A 13,429-nucleotide genomic window follows, 5' to 3' on the forward strand; every position below is an offset into this window, starting at 1 on the left:
GGCCAGCTCTGGCTTTTTGGCCACCCCAAGCCCAAAAAAAAACAACAACAAAAAAACAACCTGCGGTGCAGCCAAAGCGCAGGTGCAGGGGGTTCGGTTGGGGGGGGAGGAGGGGGAGGGAGCGGGCGGGAGAGAGAGAGAGAAGGGGGCGGCCAGGGCTACAGCGGGGGTGCTGCCACACGGCCCCTCCCGCTGCGCTGCTGCCTGCCACGAGGGCTCTGCTCCGGTCAGCGGGGAAGGAAGGAAGAGGACTGCCCTGCAGGGCGCTCTGGTTCTCCGCACCGCCGCCCCCTACAGGGCGGCTGGAGCGGAACAAAAAAAAAAAAAAAAAGCAGCTGTGCCGCCCTAGGATTGGGCGGAATGCCGCCTCAAACAATCTGCCACCCCAAGCACCAGCTTGCTCAGCTGGGGCCTGGAGCCAGCCCTGCCCGGGGCCGATAGATGGCGGCTGCTCCAGCTGACCTGAGACCGCTGCCCAGGGCCGCAGACTGCTCCAGCTGGCCCGTAGGCTAGGACTGTTGACCACAGCTGCTCTGGCTGGGGCCGCTGGAGCAGCGGCTGGTGTGGTTGTCCCCCGGGCCACTCCAGCAGTGGCTGGTGTGGTTGTCCTGGGGCCAGCTGCTTGGGTGGCCCTGGGGTCAGCCACACTGGCCCCTGCAGAAATCATGGGAGGGTAATGGAAAGTCACAGAATCTGTGACCTCCATAACAGACACAGAGCCCTAGTGATGATACACGGATTTAAACAAGATAATCTTATTTAGCAAATCATAACTTTTCCATTGACACCGTACATAATATATTTTGTACAAGATTTGTTGCAATTGTCTAACAGTGGCAATATCAATGATATACATGGTCTTATTTCAATCATACAGCATTACAGGAGAGAAGTACTTTGCAATCCTATAGCCCTTTTCATCTGAAGATGGGTTACTCACCCTGTGCAGTAACAGTAGTTCTTTGAGATGTGTCCCCCTATTGGTGCTCCACTTCAGGTGTGCATGCACCTCTCCAGCCGTTGATCAGAGATTTCTAGCTAGCAGTGTCCATTCAACCCGTACATGTACCCTAAGCCTCTCTGCGGCAGACACCAAGGCTATACATGGGGCATGCGGGCAAACTACTCTCAGTTCCTTCTCTACCCAGGCATCTCCTAGGCAACAACCAAAGCAGAGGGGAAGGAAAGCAGGTAGTCGAGCACCCATAAGGATACACATCTAGAACTATAGTTACTGCACAGGGTGAGTAACCCTTCCTCCTTCTTCAAGTAGCATCCCTGTGGGTGCTCCATTTCAGGTGACTTCTGAGCAGTATCCCCAGAAAGAGGTGGCAGTTTCAGAACAGGGTCCAGAACCGAAGACAAAACTGCAGAGTTAGGTGCTGCATCAGATTTGACGGCACGGAGCAGGGTGTAACGCTTTGAAAACATACGGGTTGAAGTCAAGATAGCAGCTCTACATATCTCCGATATTGAAATATTCTTCACAAATGCAGTAGAGGTTGCCTGTGACCTGGCTGAATGTACTCTCGTCCCCGGGGCAGAGGGAGGGGGGTTGCGCTGAGGACCTGCAGATTCATAACAGGTAGAGATACAACTCAATATCCATTTTGAAAGTCTTTGAGCAGATATGGGAGTCCCCTTCGATCTATCTGTGAGGGAGACAGAGTCTAGGTGATCTCCTAACCTGCTTAGCCCTATCCAGGTAGAAGGCCAAGGCCCTTCTCACATCTGGGGTATAGAAATAGGATCCCTGCTGAGAACTATCAGGCTTCAAAAAATACTGATAGATGGATAGATAGGTTACATTGGATTTGCATCTTAACCATTGGTTGGAACTTAGAACGTGGACATAAAGAGACTTTATAGTTAAAGAATTTTGTACAGTGGGAATCTGCCATCAAGGCTCCAATCTCCCCGCCTTAAGGGCTGACATGATGACAACTAAGAAGACCATCTTCCTAGATAAATGAAATAGCAATCAGGTTGCCAGTTATTCTAATGGAGGTCTCGTGAGGTGGGCCAAAAGGAGGCTGAGGTCCCAAGACAGGGTGTGGTGTCTAATGTATGGGAAGAGATTACCCAGACCCTTAATAATTCTGGGATGATACTGGGTGAGCAAAAATAAAGAATCCCTCGACCAGGGGATGAATGGCTGATATGGCAGCCAGATGTACCTTGACTGAATTGATAGATAAACTGGATGTCTTCAGATCCAGCAGGTAATCCAGGATGAGGGAAAAAGGAACCAATTCAGGGTGGAGGTAGCGACAACCACACCAATGGACAAAGCTTTTCCATTTCTGCAGGTAAGTAGGTTGTTTTTCTACTGTGCCTCTGGAAAGCAGGAAGCCTCTATTCCAAAGAACCATCCCAAAACCAAGCTGAGGCATAGAACCACTAGGTTGGGGTAAAGAGCGCAACCCACATCCTAAGACAGGAAATGAAGAATAGTGGGGAGCTTGATCAATGGTTGGATACAGAATTGAAGCAAGCAAGTGTACCAAGCTTGTCTTGGCTAGGTAGGTACTATGAGAATAACTCTGGCCTTGTACTGCCTTATTTTGTTTGGCACTCTTAGAATTAGGAGCATTGGGAGACAGGCATAGAACAGACTCTTCTTCCATGGTAGAAGGAGTGTCCCCCAGGGAGTGGTGACCCAGACTCCCATTCTCCCCTTGAACAGAACAGAGGGCACTTCCTGTTCTCCGAGGTGGCGAAAAGTTCGATCTCTGGTAGTCCCCATCTCTTGAATATGCTGTGGGGAACCTGAGAGAGTGTCCAACTCCCATTCATAATTGTGGGAGAAATGTCTGCTAAGGGCATTGGACAGGGTGTTCTGGATGCCCGGGAAGTAGACCGCTGAAATCTGGATATGGTGGGCTATACACCAGTTCCAGAGTTTTATGGCTTTGGCCAGAGGCGCTGACTTTCTAATGTGCCGGGGGGGGAGGGGCTTGACCCCTGTCTCTGCCCCAGACCCCTCCCACACTCCACCCCTTCCCCCAAGGCACAACCCCTGCTCTCCCTCTTCCTGCCCCATTCTGCGCACACCCCCAAGCACACCTCACCCTTACTCCTTACCCCCCAGCACCTGCTGCATGCCGCAGAACAGCTGATTGTGGTGGGTGGGAGGCGCTGGGAGGAGAGGGGGAGGCACAGGGGGGAGAGGGAAAAGCTGATCGGGAGGGCTGCCAGTGGGTGCGCTCAGCACCCACCATTTTGGGTTCGGCATACAAGGAGCAGGATCTTGCTCCTTCCTGCTTGTTGATGTAGCATATGAAGGACATATTGTCCATCGTGACCCTGACTGGCTTATCCCTGGATGAGGGGCAGGAAATGAAGGCAAGTGTTCCTGACTGTCCTGAGCTCCAATAGGCTGATGTGGAGACTGGCTTTGTGGGTTGTTCACCCACCCTGAACCGTGAGGGTGTCAAGGTGGGCTCCCCATCCTAATAAGGATATGTCGGTTCTTAGTCACTGATGTGGTTGGGCGAGAGAAAGGGATACCCACACAAATGTTGAGTTGCTCTTTGCACCAGTTTAGGGAATTCTTTACACGAAAGGGGCAAGTCGCCTGCCTGTCCCAGGTGTCCCTGCTTGGACAGTAGGTTGTTCTGTATCAACCTTGGAAGCAGTGGAGGTGTAGACATATATGATTGGTTACAAAGGTGCAAGCTACCATATGGCCCAAGAGTTGAAGAGAGAGAGAGAGAGAGAGTGTACACACCAAAGAAGAACTCAAAGCTCCTTACACCATTAACAAATTAAGTCGTGTTGCAAATTAAACAAGGGCCCTATGGGGGGTTACTTCTCCCAACACTAAAATGCAGTTACCTCTGAAGTGGAAAATAGTAGCTGTTCAACAGCACACATCTGCCACAGTTTAAGCAGGAAGTGAAGAATACTGAACCTTACCCAATCAAAGTTGCAGAGGAAAGTTAGGTAGACAGAATATAATTATCCTACTGGTATTTGGCCAGAAGAAAGGGAATAACATGCTTACTCTTACAAAAAGTGATATGGACGCTTTAATGACCACAAGTGGTCAGAATCCTAGCTTTATGTCTCATCTGCAAGATGCCACCTCCAGCATCATACTGTCCTGTGCTCTACCATAGATTCAATACTGATTAAGGGCAAAGCATTATATCTATTGACTCACTAATGTTACTTGCCTCAGGTTCTTGGTGTTCAAGCCTTGGAGACCTTCTATCTAATAACAACACAAGTCAAACCCTACTTAGGTGTTTGGCTGTGAACAAACAACCTTTATTATTTAAAAAACAGCAGAACAGATACAGAATGCTAGAACAATAATTCAATTTTAGAAGTTTTTTTTCAATAAAAAGAAACCTTAGAATGTTTCATTAATGTAAGAGTAAATAATGTAGAATATATACAATATTTGGATATTAAAATTTTGTATAGAATGTGCATGACATATGCCAAAAACATGATTATTGCCTTAAGGATGTTACAAACTAAAAAACAACGTGAACAAACACCATCAAAGTAAACAGAGTTGTGCATGGTCACTAAAGCTGGGAAGTGTCATCCAACAGGAAGTTTTTTCCAAGAGAGATGATGCTCATGTGCATATCTTTAGCCTCATTTCTAGCTTATATTTGTTTTCATATCCAGGTCTTTCTAGCAACATCTTTTTTATACTGATTTGTTAGTTAATGTGATTAACTGTGAACATACCAGTGCTTTACACCTTTTTTCTTTTCTTTAGCTAACGTGTTCATTCAGCCCATGTACTTCTGTAATATAGTAACAAGATAAACCTTGCACATGATATTGTAAGCCTGATTGAGTCATATGAGCTACTGCCTACAGACATATACTCATGTCAAATAGCAACATAACTCTCTTTTCACAAAGATGCAAAGTGTCTTTAAAGTATTTCTGTCACTAAACTATAATCTTTACATAAGACACAAAAAACCACAGACATATGCCCAAAGTTAAACACATTTATCACAATTTGTACCATGCTATTTCTGTAAAGAACAAAGTTAAAAATCTGTCCCTAAAGCATTAAATAGATAGATCATTTACAGTAATATTAATGATTTCACCTTGGATATTCAATTACACTAACTCTTCTATACATAACCGTAATGTTGATTTTACTGTCTGCTCCACATGCATAACTGCTTAAAGAGGAGATTCAGTTTATTTTCTAAATAATTATTTACAGCACTAGTATATGCTCAGAAAACAATTCTTATGCTTATGAGAATAACTGTTCACATTCCCAGGGTATCAGAAGATAGACATGTGAAACTCTTATACCCTTATGATTGCTCCTTTTCTGTGCATATGAATGTAAAATAATTCTATCAATACTGCCAAGATCTGAAATTGTAGATACACATGACTCATTTTAGTTTCCACAAGCCAACATTATCTCTTACCATTATTGCTTGTTAAAATTTGCAAAAAAGTTAGATTAATCTTGTTTTTTTTTCCCCAAAGCAACAGAAATCCAAATGTAAAGGAAATCTGTCTATTGTGCAAATTTGCAGTCTTCCTAGTGATTCTGCCTGGTCTTTCAGGATCAATGCTTTTTTGGGGGGTGGGAGACTTTGGGGGAGAACCAACCCTTAAGTTTCTAAATTTTCTTGTTACATATAGAACCTTATTAGTCATTAGCCAGCCAAAAGAGGTGTTATTTGCCATATTTATCAGGATTGTTAACTCCCATGCCTAAATGTGATCACATACAACACTGCAAATTACTTCACTGCAGATGATAAAATGTATTATGCACTTGCCAATGGGGCTTAGTGTTTGCAGTGCGGTCTGCTAAAAAGCACTGGATTCTCAGTTTGGTCTGAAACACCAGCAGCAGGGACAATTAAGACCAAAAACTAATAAACAAGATTATTTTTAAACATCTATTGTAGTCTGGAGAAAAGCAAATTCTTATGACGGCTATTATTTTAGCAAATAAAATAAAATTTTACAATCAGCAGGGTAGAATGGACTTAATGCTGGTTTTCTCCATTAAGAAATTTCCCTTGACTTTAAACAGAATTACCTTGGCTTCTGGGGGAATCCTAACCCAAGATCCAACAGTCATCACACTTTTAGTACTACAAATTCTTAATTTTAAAATTCACTCCTACCTACAGGGTAAAGCTGTAATAATTGAGAGAGAATTATGTAATTTATTTATTAATGCTCAATTTAAAAGCGTGCTGTAAAAGCAGGCAAAAGGATAATTTTAACAGATATTATTTGAGTGTGAGAAAGTGATTATCTGCATCAGCAGCATGGGGGCTTCTGTAAGACCATAAAACCCATTTCCTTCCTGCCTCAAATTCTATTTAACATCAGAGGTGCAAGTTTAATGGTTATAATACAAGCAGGCTTTCACCTAATCAGAATGCAGGGCAACAGCCAATTTGGCCACAATCCTACTCTCACTGAAGTCAACATGAATTTTGTTTGACTTCAATGGGAAGAGAATTGAGCCTTTTATTCTGAGGTAATGATTCTGGTCAGTATCCATTCCCTGCACCTTTCAAATGACCTCAAGTATCCACACGTCCTAGATTAAAAAGGAGGATACACAATGGGAAAAAGTATTCTTTGAAAAGGACAAGACAAATAGTCTAAAATTGTCTTTCAGCACCTGTTGCTCTCTCCCAAGTCTCTCTGACAATGCAATACTCTGCATTCCCCAGCTCCAGCTCTGCAGCCCTCCTTGGAAAAGGGCAGACAGTGCTTATATATTTAAAAAATAGTGGTCCCCAGAAATAAAGAGAACAGAAATGCAAATATGGGTTCAGAAATGCAGAACTACTGCAGGGCACGTATCCACTTCAGAGGACTCTTATCTAAAGGAGAGGCAGAAAACCTGTATACTGTTAGTGGAGAGAATCAGTACAGACAATTGTGAGGAGGAGGCTGACTGTGTGAGGATATACCTCACCAAAAGCCCAGAACTCAGAACACTCTCAAACTGGTTTTACACAGCTGTAGATCCATTAACGTCACTTAGAGGGATGACAAATAAGTTTGATAATTTCACATAGAACTTTTGCTATGAAGAAATAGTGCCATCATCATTAACCAACTGTTTTAATTTGGCTTTGCCCAGCCACTTTGGAATAAAATTATGATTTCATGAGAGAGGCAATAATATCACTTAAACATCAGCAGAAATTAAGCATGAAAACACATTTTCTTTAAATATTAAACATGTTGCTCATCAAGAGCAGCATTAATGCAGCTCTGTTCACTGCTATTGGCAGGGGGTAATCATGGAGATAAGAGAATCACAGAGGTAGATGCAAATTACACAATGTAAAAAAGGTGCAGGATCAGTTTAGATCATTTATTTCAGTTTCTTTAGCCTGAAATGATCTCAGCATAGGGTAAAGAGGGTAAAAGGTGGCAGCTTTGTGAGGCTGGGAAACGAATATTGGTCTAAAATGGGAAATGTATACACACACTCAAATTAAGCTTTGCAAAGGAACAATGTGTGGTCTGTGAAAGATTTCAGCTTCTTTTCTTGGAAACACAGTCTTATCTTGAATGAGTACTCTGGCGTGCTGGGCACTCCTGCTTGGAACAAAAGTTATCCCAGTATGCAGGGTCTTCAGGTGCCATAGGAACACCGGCGGCAACTAAATCATCAAAAGTCAATACCTGGAATTGTGGCTGGGTCAGGTCTTTAGAAAAAACCTAAGGAAAATACATTTTAGAGTTAGATGGAAGCATGGACAAATTTCACTCCTCTCCCTCCCCTCCGCCCCAATCAGTTTAAACTGTTGTAAATACTAAAAAGAATAATTTTAAAATGTTCAGATTGATACTGATGTGATAAAAAAATTAACCTTAAATACGTTAAGATGCACAGTAGTGGGAATGCAGATAATATAGTCCTAGAGACTTACATTTCAGTGAATAAAATAAAATAAAAGAATAAAATGGAAAAGGAAAAAAGTGCCAGGGAATCTGAGATTCATAGATATTAAGGACTATAAAGAAGGGCTATTTATCCTACAGTAACTGTGGTCCTCTGAAATGTTGTCATTAGTGTGGATCCCGCTGTTGGTGTGTATATCCCTCATACATTAGAGATCAGATTCTTCTAAACAGCAGTATCTGTCATGGCAATGTGTGCACCCTGCATCTGCTCATGCTCCCATGGGGAAAAAAAAAAAAAAAAAATCACACATGGTGGTGATGCGGAGACCATCACTGTGGAGCATGAGTTGGCACCACAACGTTCCTATCCATTTGGTGTCTTGCTGGGGAGTAAATAGACCTGTCCCAGAGCTCCAGGGGCACATACATGCGCCGACATACGACTGAATGCCACAAGGAACATCCCTATTATTGTAGACAGATTGGATCTTATCTCAGGTAGCAGTGATTGCAACAACAGGAAGTGGTTCTCATGCAGGTACACTCTGTGTGATCTGGAGTCTACTGTAGCTCTTATGAAGTCTATCATTTGCAATAGGATAAAAGATTATTTTTATTTTTGTATTTCACTAGGAGGGACAGTGGGATCCTTGCTGTCTCTTGCTGGGACTGGTCTCTGATCAGTCAGTCATCCAGGTAAGGGTAGATATGACTGCCCTGCCTTCCCAAGTGTGCTGCAACCACAACTAGGCATTTTGTAATGACTGTCAGCACAGTGGACAGGCTGAATGGCAGTACCTTGTTTTGCTAATGATTGGGCCTCATCTTAGGTACTATCTGTGGGCTAGATGGATGACTATGTGGAAGTATGCCTTTTGCAAGTCGAGAGCCATGAACCAATTCTCAGCCTGCAGAGATGAAATGATGAAGGCATTACCATCCTGAATCTGAGGCAGCATATTAGCTGAGTCTCCTCAGGTCTAGGAAAGAATGAAGACACCCGTTCTTCTTTGGGATAAAGAACTATGGAGAGCAGAAGCCTCTCCTATGGCTCATTGCTTCATCAATGAGGGCACTTCTGTTTGCAACAGGAACTTACGAGAATGATGTTGGAAGAGAGATGGGGAAGGGGGATAAGTAGGGAAATGTGTGGAAATGAATAGGGTAGCCAAGGGCAATTATGTCTTACACCAATTTGTCTAATGGTCAATCAAGGACCATGGAAAGGGACAAGGCAGACAAGGATCAACTCCAGTGTGACTCTCAACACTCCTGTCAAGCCTGTTGGCTTTGTGACTGTGTCAGGTGTATGATGGAGGAGGTCAATGGGCATCTCCTGGAATACCTAGATCTTTTCTGAGGCAGATACTCAGCTTGTGGCCATGAGAGTATGAGGTCCCTGCCGGGGCTGACACTCAAAGTTTCCAGTAAGGAACCAAGGTGCAAATCCCAAAGGACCTTAACACAGCCTTTTGAGTCTTTTAAGGAGAGAAGTGACTTGATGGTTCTTTAATCAAAGAGTTCCATCCTCTCAAAGGACAGGTTCTCGGTGGTAGCTTGCACTTCTTGGGGTACCCTGGAAGCTAACAGCCAAGATGTCCATCTCATTCTGATGGCTATGGCCCTGACCTCATAGCCATGTCATATGCATCCCTGGCCAGCTCTAATACCATCCTCACAACAATTTGGCCTTCTTTTATTATTCTTTTTAGCTACTCCCTGTGCTCCTGCAGGGTGTTTGATAGGAAGGGAGTGACGCACTCTCAGAGGAGAAAGTCATAGTTCATGAACAAGGCCTGGTAGTTCACCACTTGGAGCTGAAATGAACTGAGGAGTACACTTTAAACGTAAACAGGTCGAATTTCTTGGGGTTTTTGTTTTTAGGAGTATCTTTTGAAAACCAGGATTTCTCTTGGATTGCAGAAACGACTTGGAACCTTGTGTTTGGGTGGGCATAAATATCCTGAAAGCCCTTTGAGGACACCTGATCTCTTTTCTCCATGCACTTAGAGGTGGCAGGAAAAGTGGCCAGGGTATCTTAGCTGGTCTAGTACACCCTCATAGATGGAAAAGGCAATTCTGACTTGAGTAGTTACATTGAGATTGTCAAACAGCGTATATGGGTCTTCTTTGGTATGACTCTTGTTTTGATGACCAGGGTGTCTGCTATTTGGGAGAGGAACTCCTGGAAGCATTTGAAGTTCCTGACCACTGGGGTAAGGGCTGGTGTCACTGTGACATGATGAAGATGACTCCTGTGATGGAGAAAGGGGTGTGACACTGCACCCCATATTCTTCATAGTAATATTATGTTATGGTTATAGCATAATTATGATGCATTTTATGCAAGACGGGTCATGTGAGATGTCACTGGAAAAGTTATGATTTGCTGAACACGATTATCCTATTTGTACACACATTTCATTTTTGTATGTGAAGTTAAAAATACTATGTATCTGTACTTCAAATGTAGTTACACCTGGGTAATGTCCACTAGACAAGATGCTTTCAGTCTAGATAGCTGGTTGTGAAGGGCCTATGCAGAGCAGTGAGCCATTGGGGAAAACAATAGGCCTGAGGAGAAGCTTATCTCCCACCTGGTGAGCCTTCCTGAGAGCACTCCAGAAAGACTGTAAGTAACGGGTGCTATGACTCTACAAGGACATGTGACCAGGCCACATGATTCTGGACTCCATCTTGGGATGTCAGTATTTTTCCACAAACTGATCTGGGAACCAAGTTTTGAAACAAAGGGTTCCCACCATAAGCAAAAGCTATACAAGGCCGGAAGTGATGTCATCTGGGGTTCTTCACTCACACCACAAGATGACTCCTCGAAACAACTGAGGAAGAAAGATTGAACTGGGGGAAGTGCTGGACTCAGGTTAAAGACATTTCTAGCCTGTGTATGAAACACCTGGGGATTCCAAGCTGCAAAGCTAGTGTACCTTGTGCCTTAAGAATTTACAAGTGTGCCTGTACCATCTGTTAGGGTGAGAATCTGCTAATTCATATCCAATCTATTTAGTATATTAAGCTTAGTTTGTGTTTTTTGTTTATTTGCTAGATAATCTGCTTTGATCTATTTGCTATCACTTATAAAAACTTAAAATCTATCTTTTGTAGTTAATAAACTTGTTTTTGGTTTAACCTAAACCAGTGAGCTTTGACTGGAGTGCTTGGGGAAAATCTCTCCTCACATTGAGGGAGAGGTGGACCGGATCTATACTGACTAGATTTGACATGGGCAGGATGGTACTGCTCCGGGGTCCCAGGCTGGGAAGCTAGTGGTTAGAGAGCCTGCGTGTAACTGCAGTTGGGTGTGTCCCTACCTGTGTGAATGCTGGTGAAAGTGCAGGCTGAAGAGCTTTGCAGCTTGTCATAGCAGTACAGTTTGAGAGGAGCCCAGGCCAGTGGGTCAGGTGGCTCAGTGGTACCCCAGTACCAGGTGGCATCCTGGGGGGCAGAATCCATCACTAGGGGTTGGTGCTGGCCTTCCACTATCTCCATCTCCTGATGGCTGACATCAGACTCTGGTATTGGAGATCTGGCCAATGATGTCGTAGAGTGAAATCTTCTTCTCTTTCTGGATGCACAAATGGGGAGATGTGCTCTGAGACATATGCAACAATGGTCCCCAGCAAGGCCCAGAGAGCATGTCATGGGTGTACTGGCCCAGTGCCAGCTAGCCAGCTGGCTCAGTGCTACTCCTGTCTTACCTGAAGCAGAGCATTTGGCAAGGGGGTTCTACCTCAGGTAACTGGGGTTGCTCTCCAAAGATGAGGAAGAGGCAACCCTGCTTGTAGGTGGGGAGAAGGAGTAAACTGGCAAGGGTGACAATGAGTCACCCTCTTTGAATGACAGTGCCATGTAGTGATATGGCCTCTGCATCACATCTAATTCTGATCACCACTTAGGAGCACTGGATCTATGGGTCTTGGACTGGTCATTGTTTTGGTCATGGATACCAAGAGCGGTACCAGAGCTCCTCCCCCCTATGCCATTTCTGCCTTGGTGGAGGATTTGGAGGCTTTGTCCTTGGAGGAGTGATATTTGATGTGCTCCTTGTGCAATGGTCCTTTTGTTGTTCAGAGCTGCGCTTATACTCCAGGTGGGAATGTTTCTTGGCATCACTTGTCCATGATCAGTGTGTAGGCACCAGTTGTGATGTGAGGCTGCCAGCGCACCAAGGTTGACCGTGCTGAGGATGCCAGTGTCCTCTTCACTGCCTGATCCCAGGCTCTGGTGCCTATTCCAGGAAGCACTTTCTGATCCAAACTATTTGGTTCCACTTTGGCAGCTGTCATTTCCTCAGGATCTGAACTGACACACATGGATTGCTCAAAATGATGCAACTTGAGCTGCACATCCCTGGGCTTGCGCATCCTGGAAGAAAATGACTGACACGCTTCACACCTGTCTGAGATGTGGTTCTCCCCCACGCAGAAGCAGTAGTGTGGCTAGGAGTGGAAATTTCGGTGGGCCCTGACTTTCAGGTGGACGGGCAATGACAGACTGTGCTAGTTCAGCTTCTCCCCTGATGCCACTCCCTATTCCTAGCTCTGGTACCCCCAGACAAAGGGCTTCACCTGCCAAGCTGGGCACACACATGGGGCAGCTCAGAAAACAGCAAAGCAGAGCTGCCAGCGTGTAGCTTTCTGAAGGATGGGCGCATAGCTCTGTCCTGGATTTCAGGTGCCCAAGTGATGTTCCGGGCTGCACTACACCCCTGCTCAGATATGGGTGGGCCTGGATGCTAAGTGGGCGGGTGTACCCCTGGGCAGAAAAGGTAATGGTTGTGTCCATCAGCAGAGGCGATGAGAACATCACAGGACAAGCAGGGTTTGAACCCTAGTGGCTTAGGGTCTGCCATATTAGCATGAAGCACCTCACCCTGCTTAACAAAAGGGGTGTGTGCAGGGGTCAGAGAGGACTTTTTTTTTTTTAAAATAGAATGTCCAAATTAATGTAATAAGGGGATAAGAAGGGGACTATAGATTCTTTTCACCAAATCAGTCAAGAAAAGGGTGAGTTTGAAGCTCTGTATAAGTAGTGGGTTGAACACTCACTAGATTCCATCTTTACGTCATGGACATTAAGAAGAGAGGGTTCTGGATGCTCCACCCTTTATGCCCTTGCATGGGAGGATGAAGAGGCACAGGGGGTCATATGTGGCACTGTTTTTGAAAAGAATCCAATATCATATGCATGACGCACTTGCCTACATGCCATGTGATCCATACCTGAAGGACCATTATGATCATCTATTGTGATCACCTGCATTACATAGACCAAAGAACCTCATCCAATAATTTCTGCAACAGCCTTTAACTTCTGCGTGAGCTATAACATCTCTTTGAGAAAGCTATTCAGTCTTGATTGAAAGACTCCAGGTGGAGAATCCACCACATCCTTAGGTAAGCAGTCTGAAGTAAGTTGTTCCAATGGTTAATTATTGACCCTATTAAAAAAAACTGCACCTATTTCCAGTCTGAATTTGTCTAGCTTCACCTTTCAACCACTCAATCTTGTTATGCCTTTT

General features: G+C 44.5%; 1 protein-coding gene across 1 annotated transcript in view; it reads right to left on the reverse strand.

The window, feature by feature from the left end:
- Positions 1-5,478: 5,478 nt before the first annotated feature.
- AASDHPPT (aminoadipate-semialdehyde dehydrogenase-phosphopantetheinyl transferase) overlaps positions 5,479-13,429 on the reverse strand; it is a 59,028-nt gene continuing 51,077 nt past the window's right edge. The window contains exon 6 of the mRNA XM_034758858.1: positions 5,479-7,701. Coding sequence (XP_034614749.1) covers positions 7,543-7,701 — 159 coding nt within the window. The 3' untranslated portion in view covers positions 5,479-7,542. The remainder of the gene's footprint in view (positions 7,702-13,429) is intronic.

This window comes from Trachemys scripta, chromosome 1 (genome assembly GCF_013100865.1).
Source record: "Trachemys scripta elegans isolate TJP31775 chromosome 1, CAS_Tse_1.0, whole genome shotgun sequence".
Taxonomy (NCBI): domain Eukaryota; kingdom Metazoa; phylum Chordata; order Testudines; family Emydidae; genus Trachemys; species Trachemys scripta.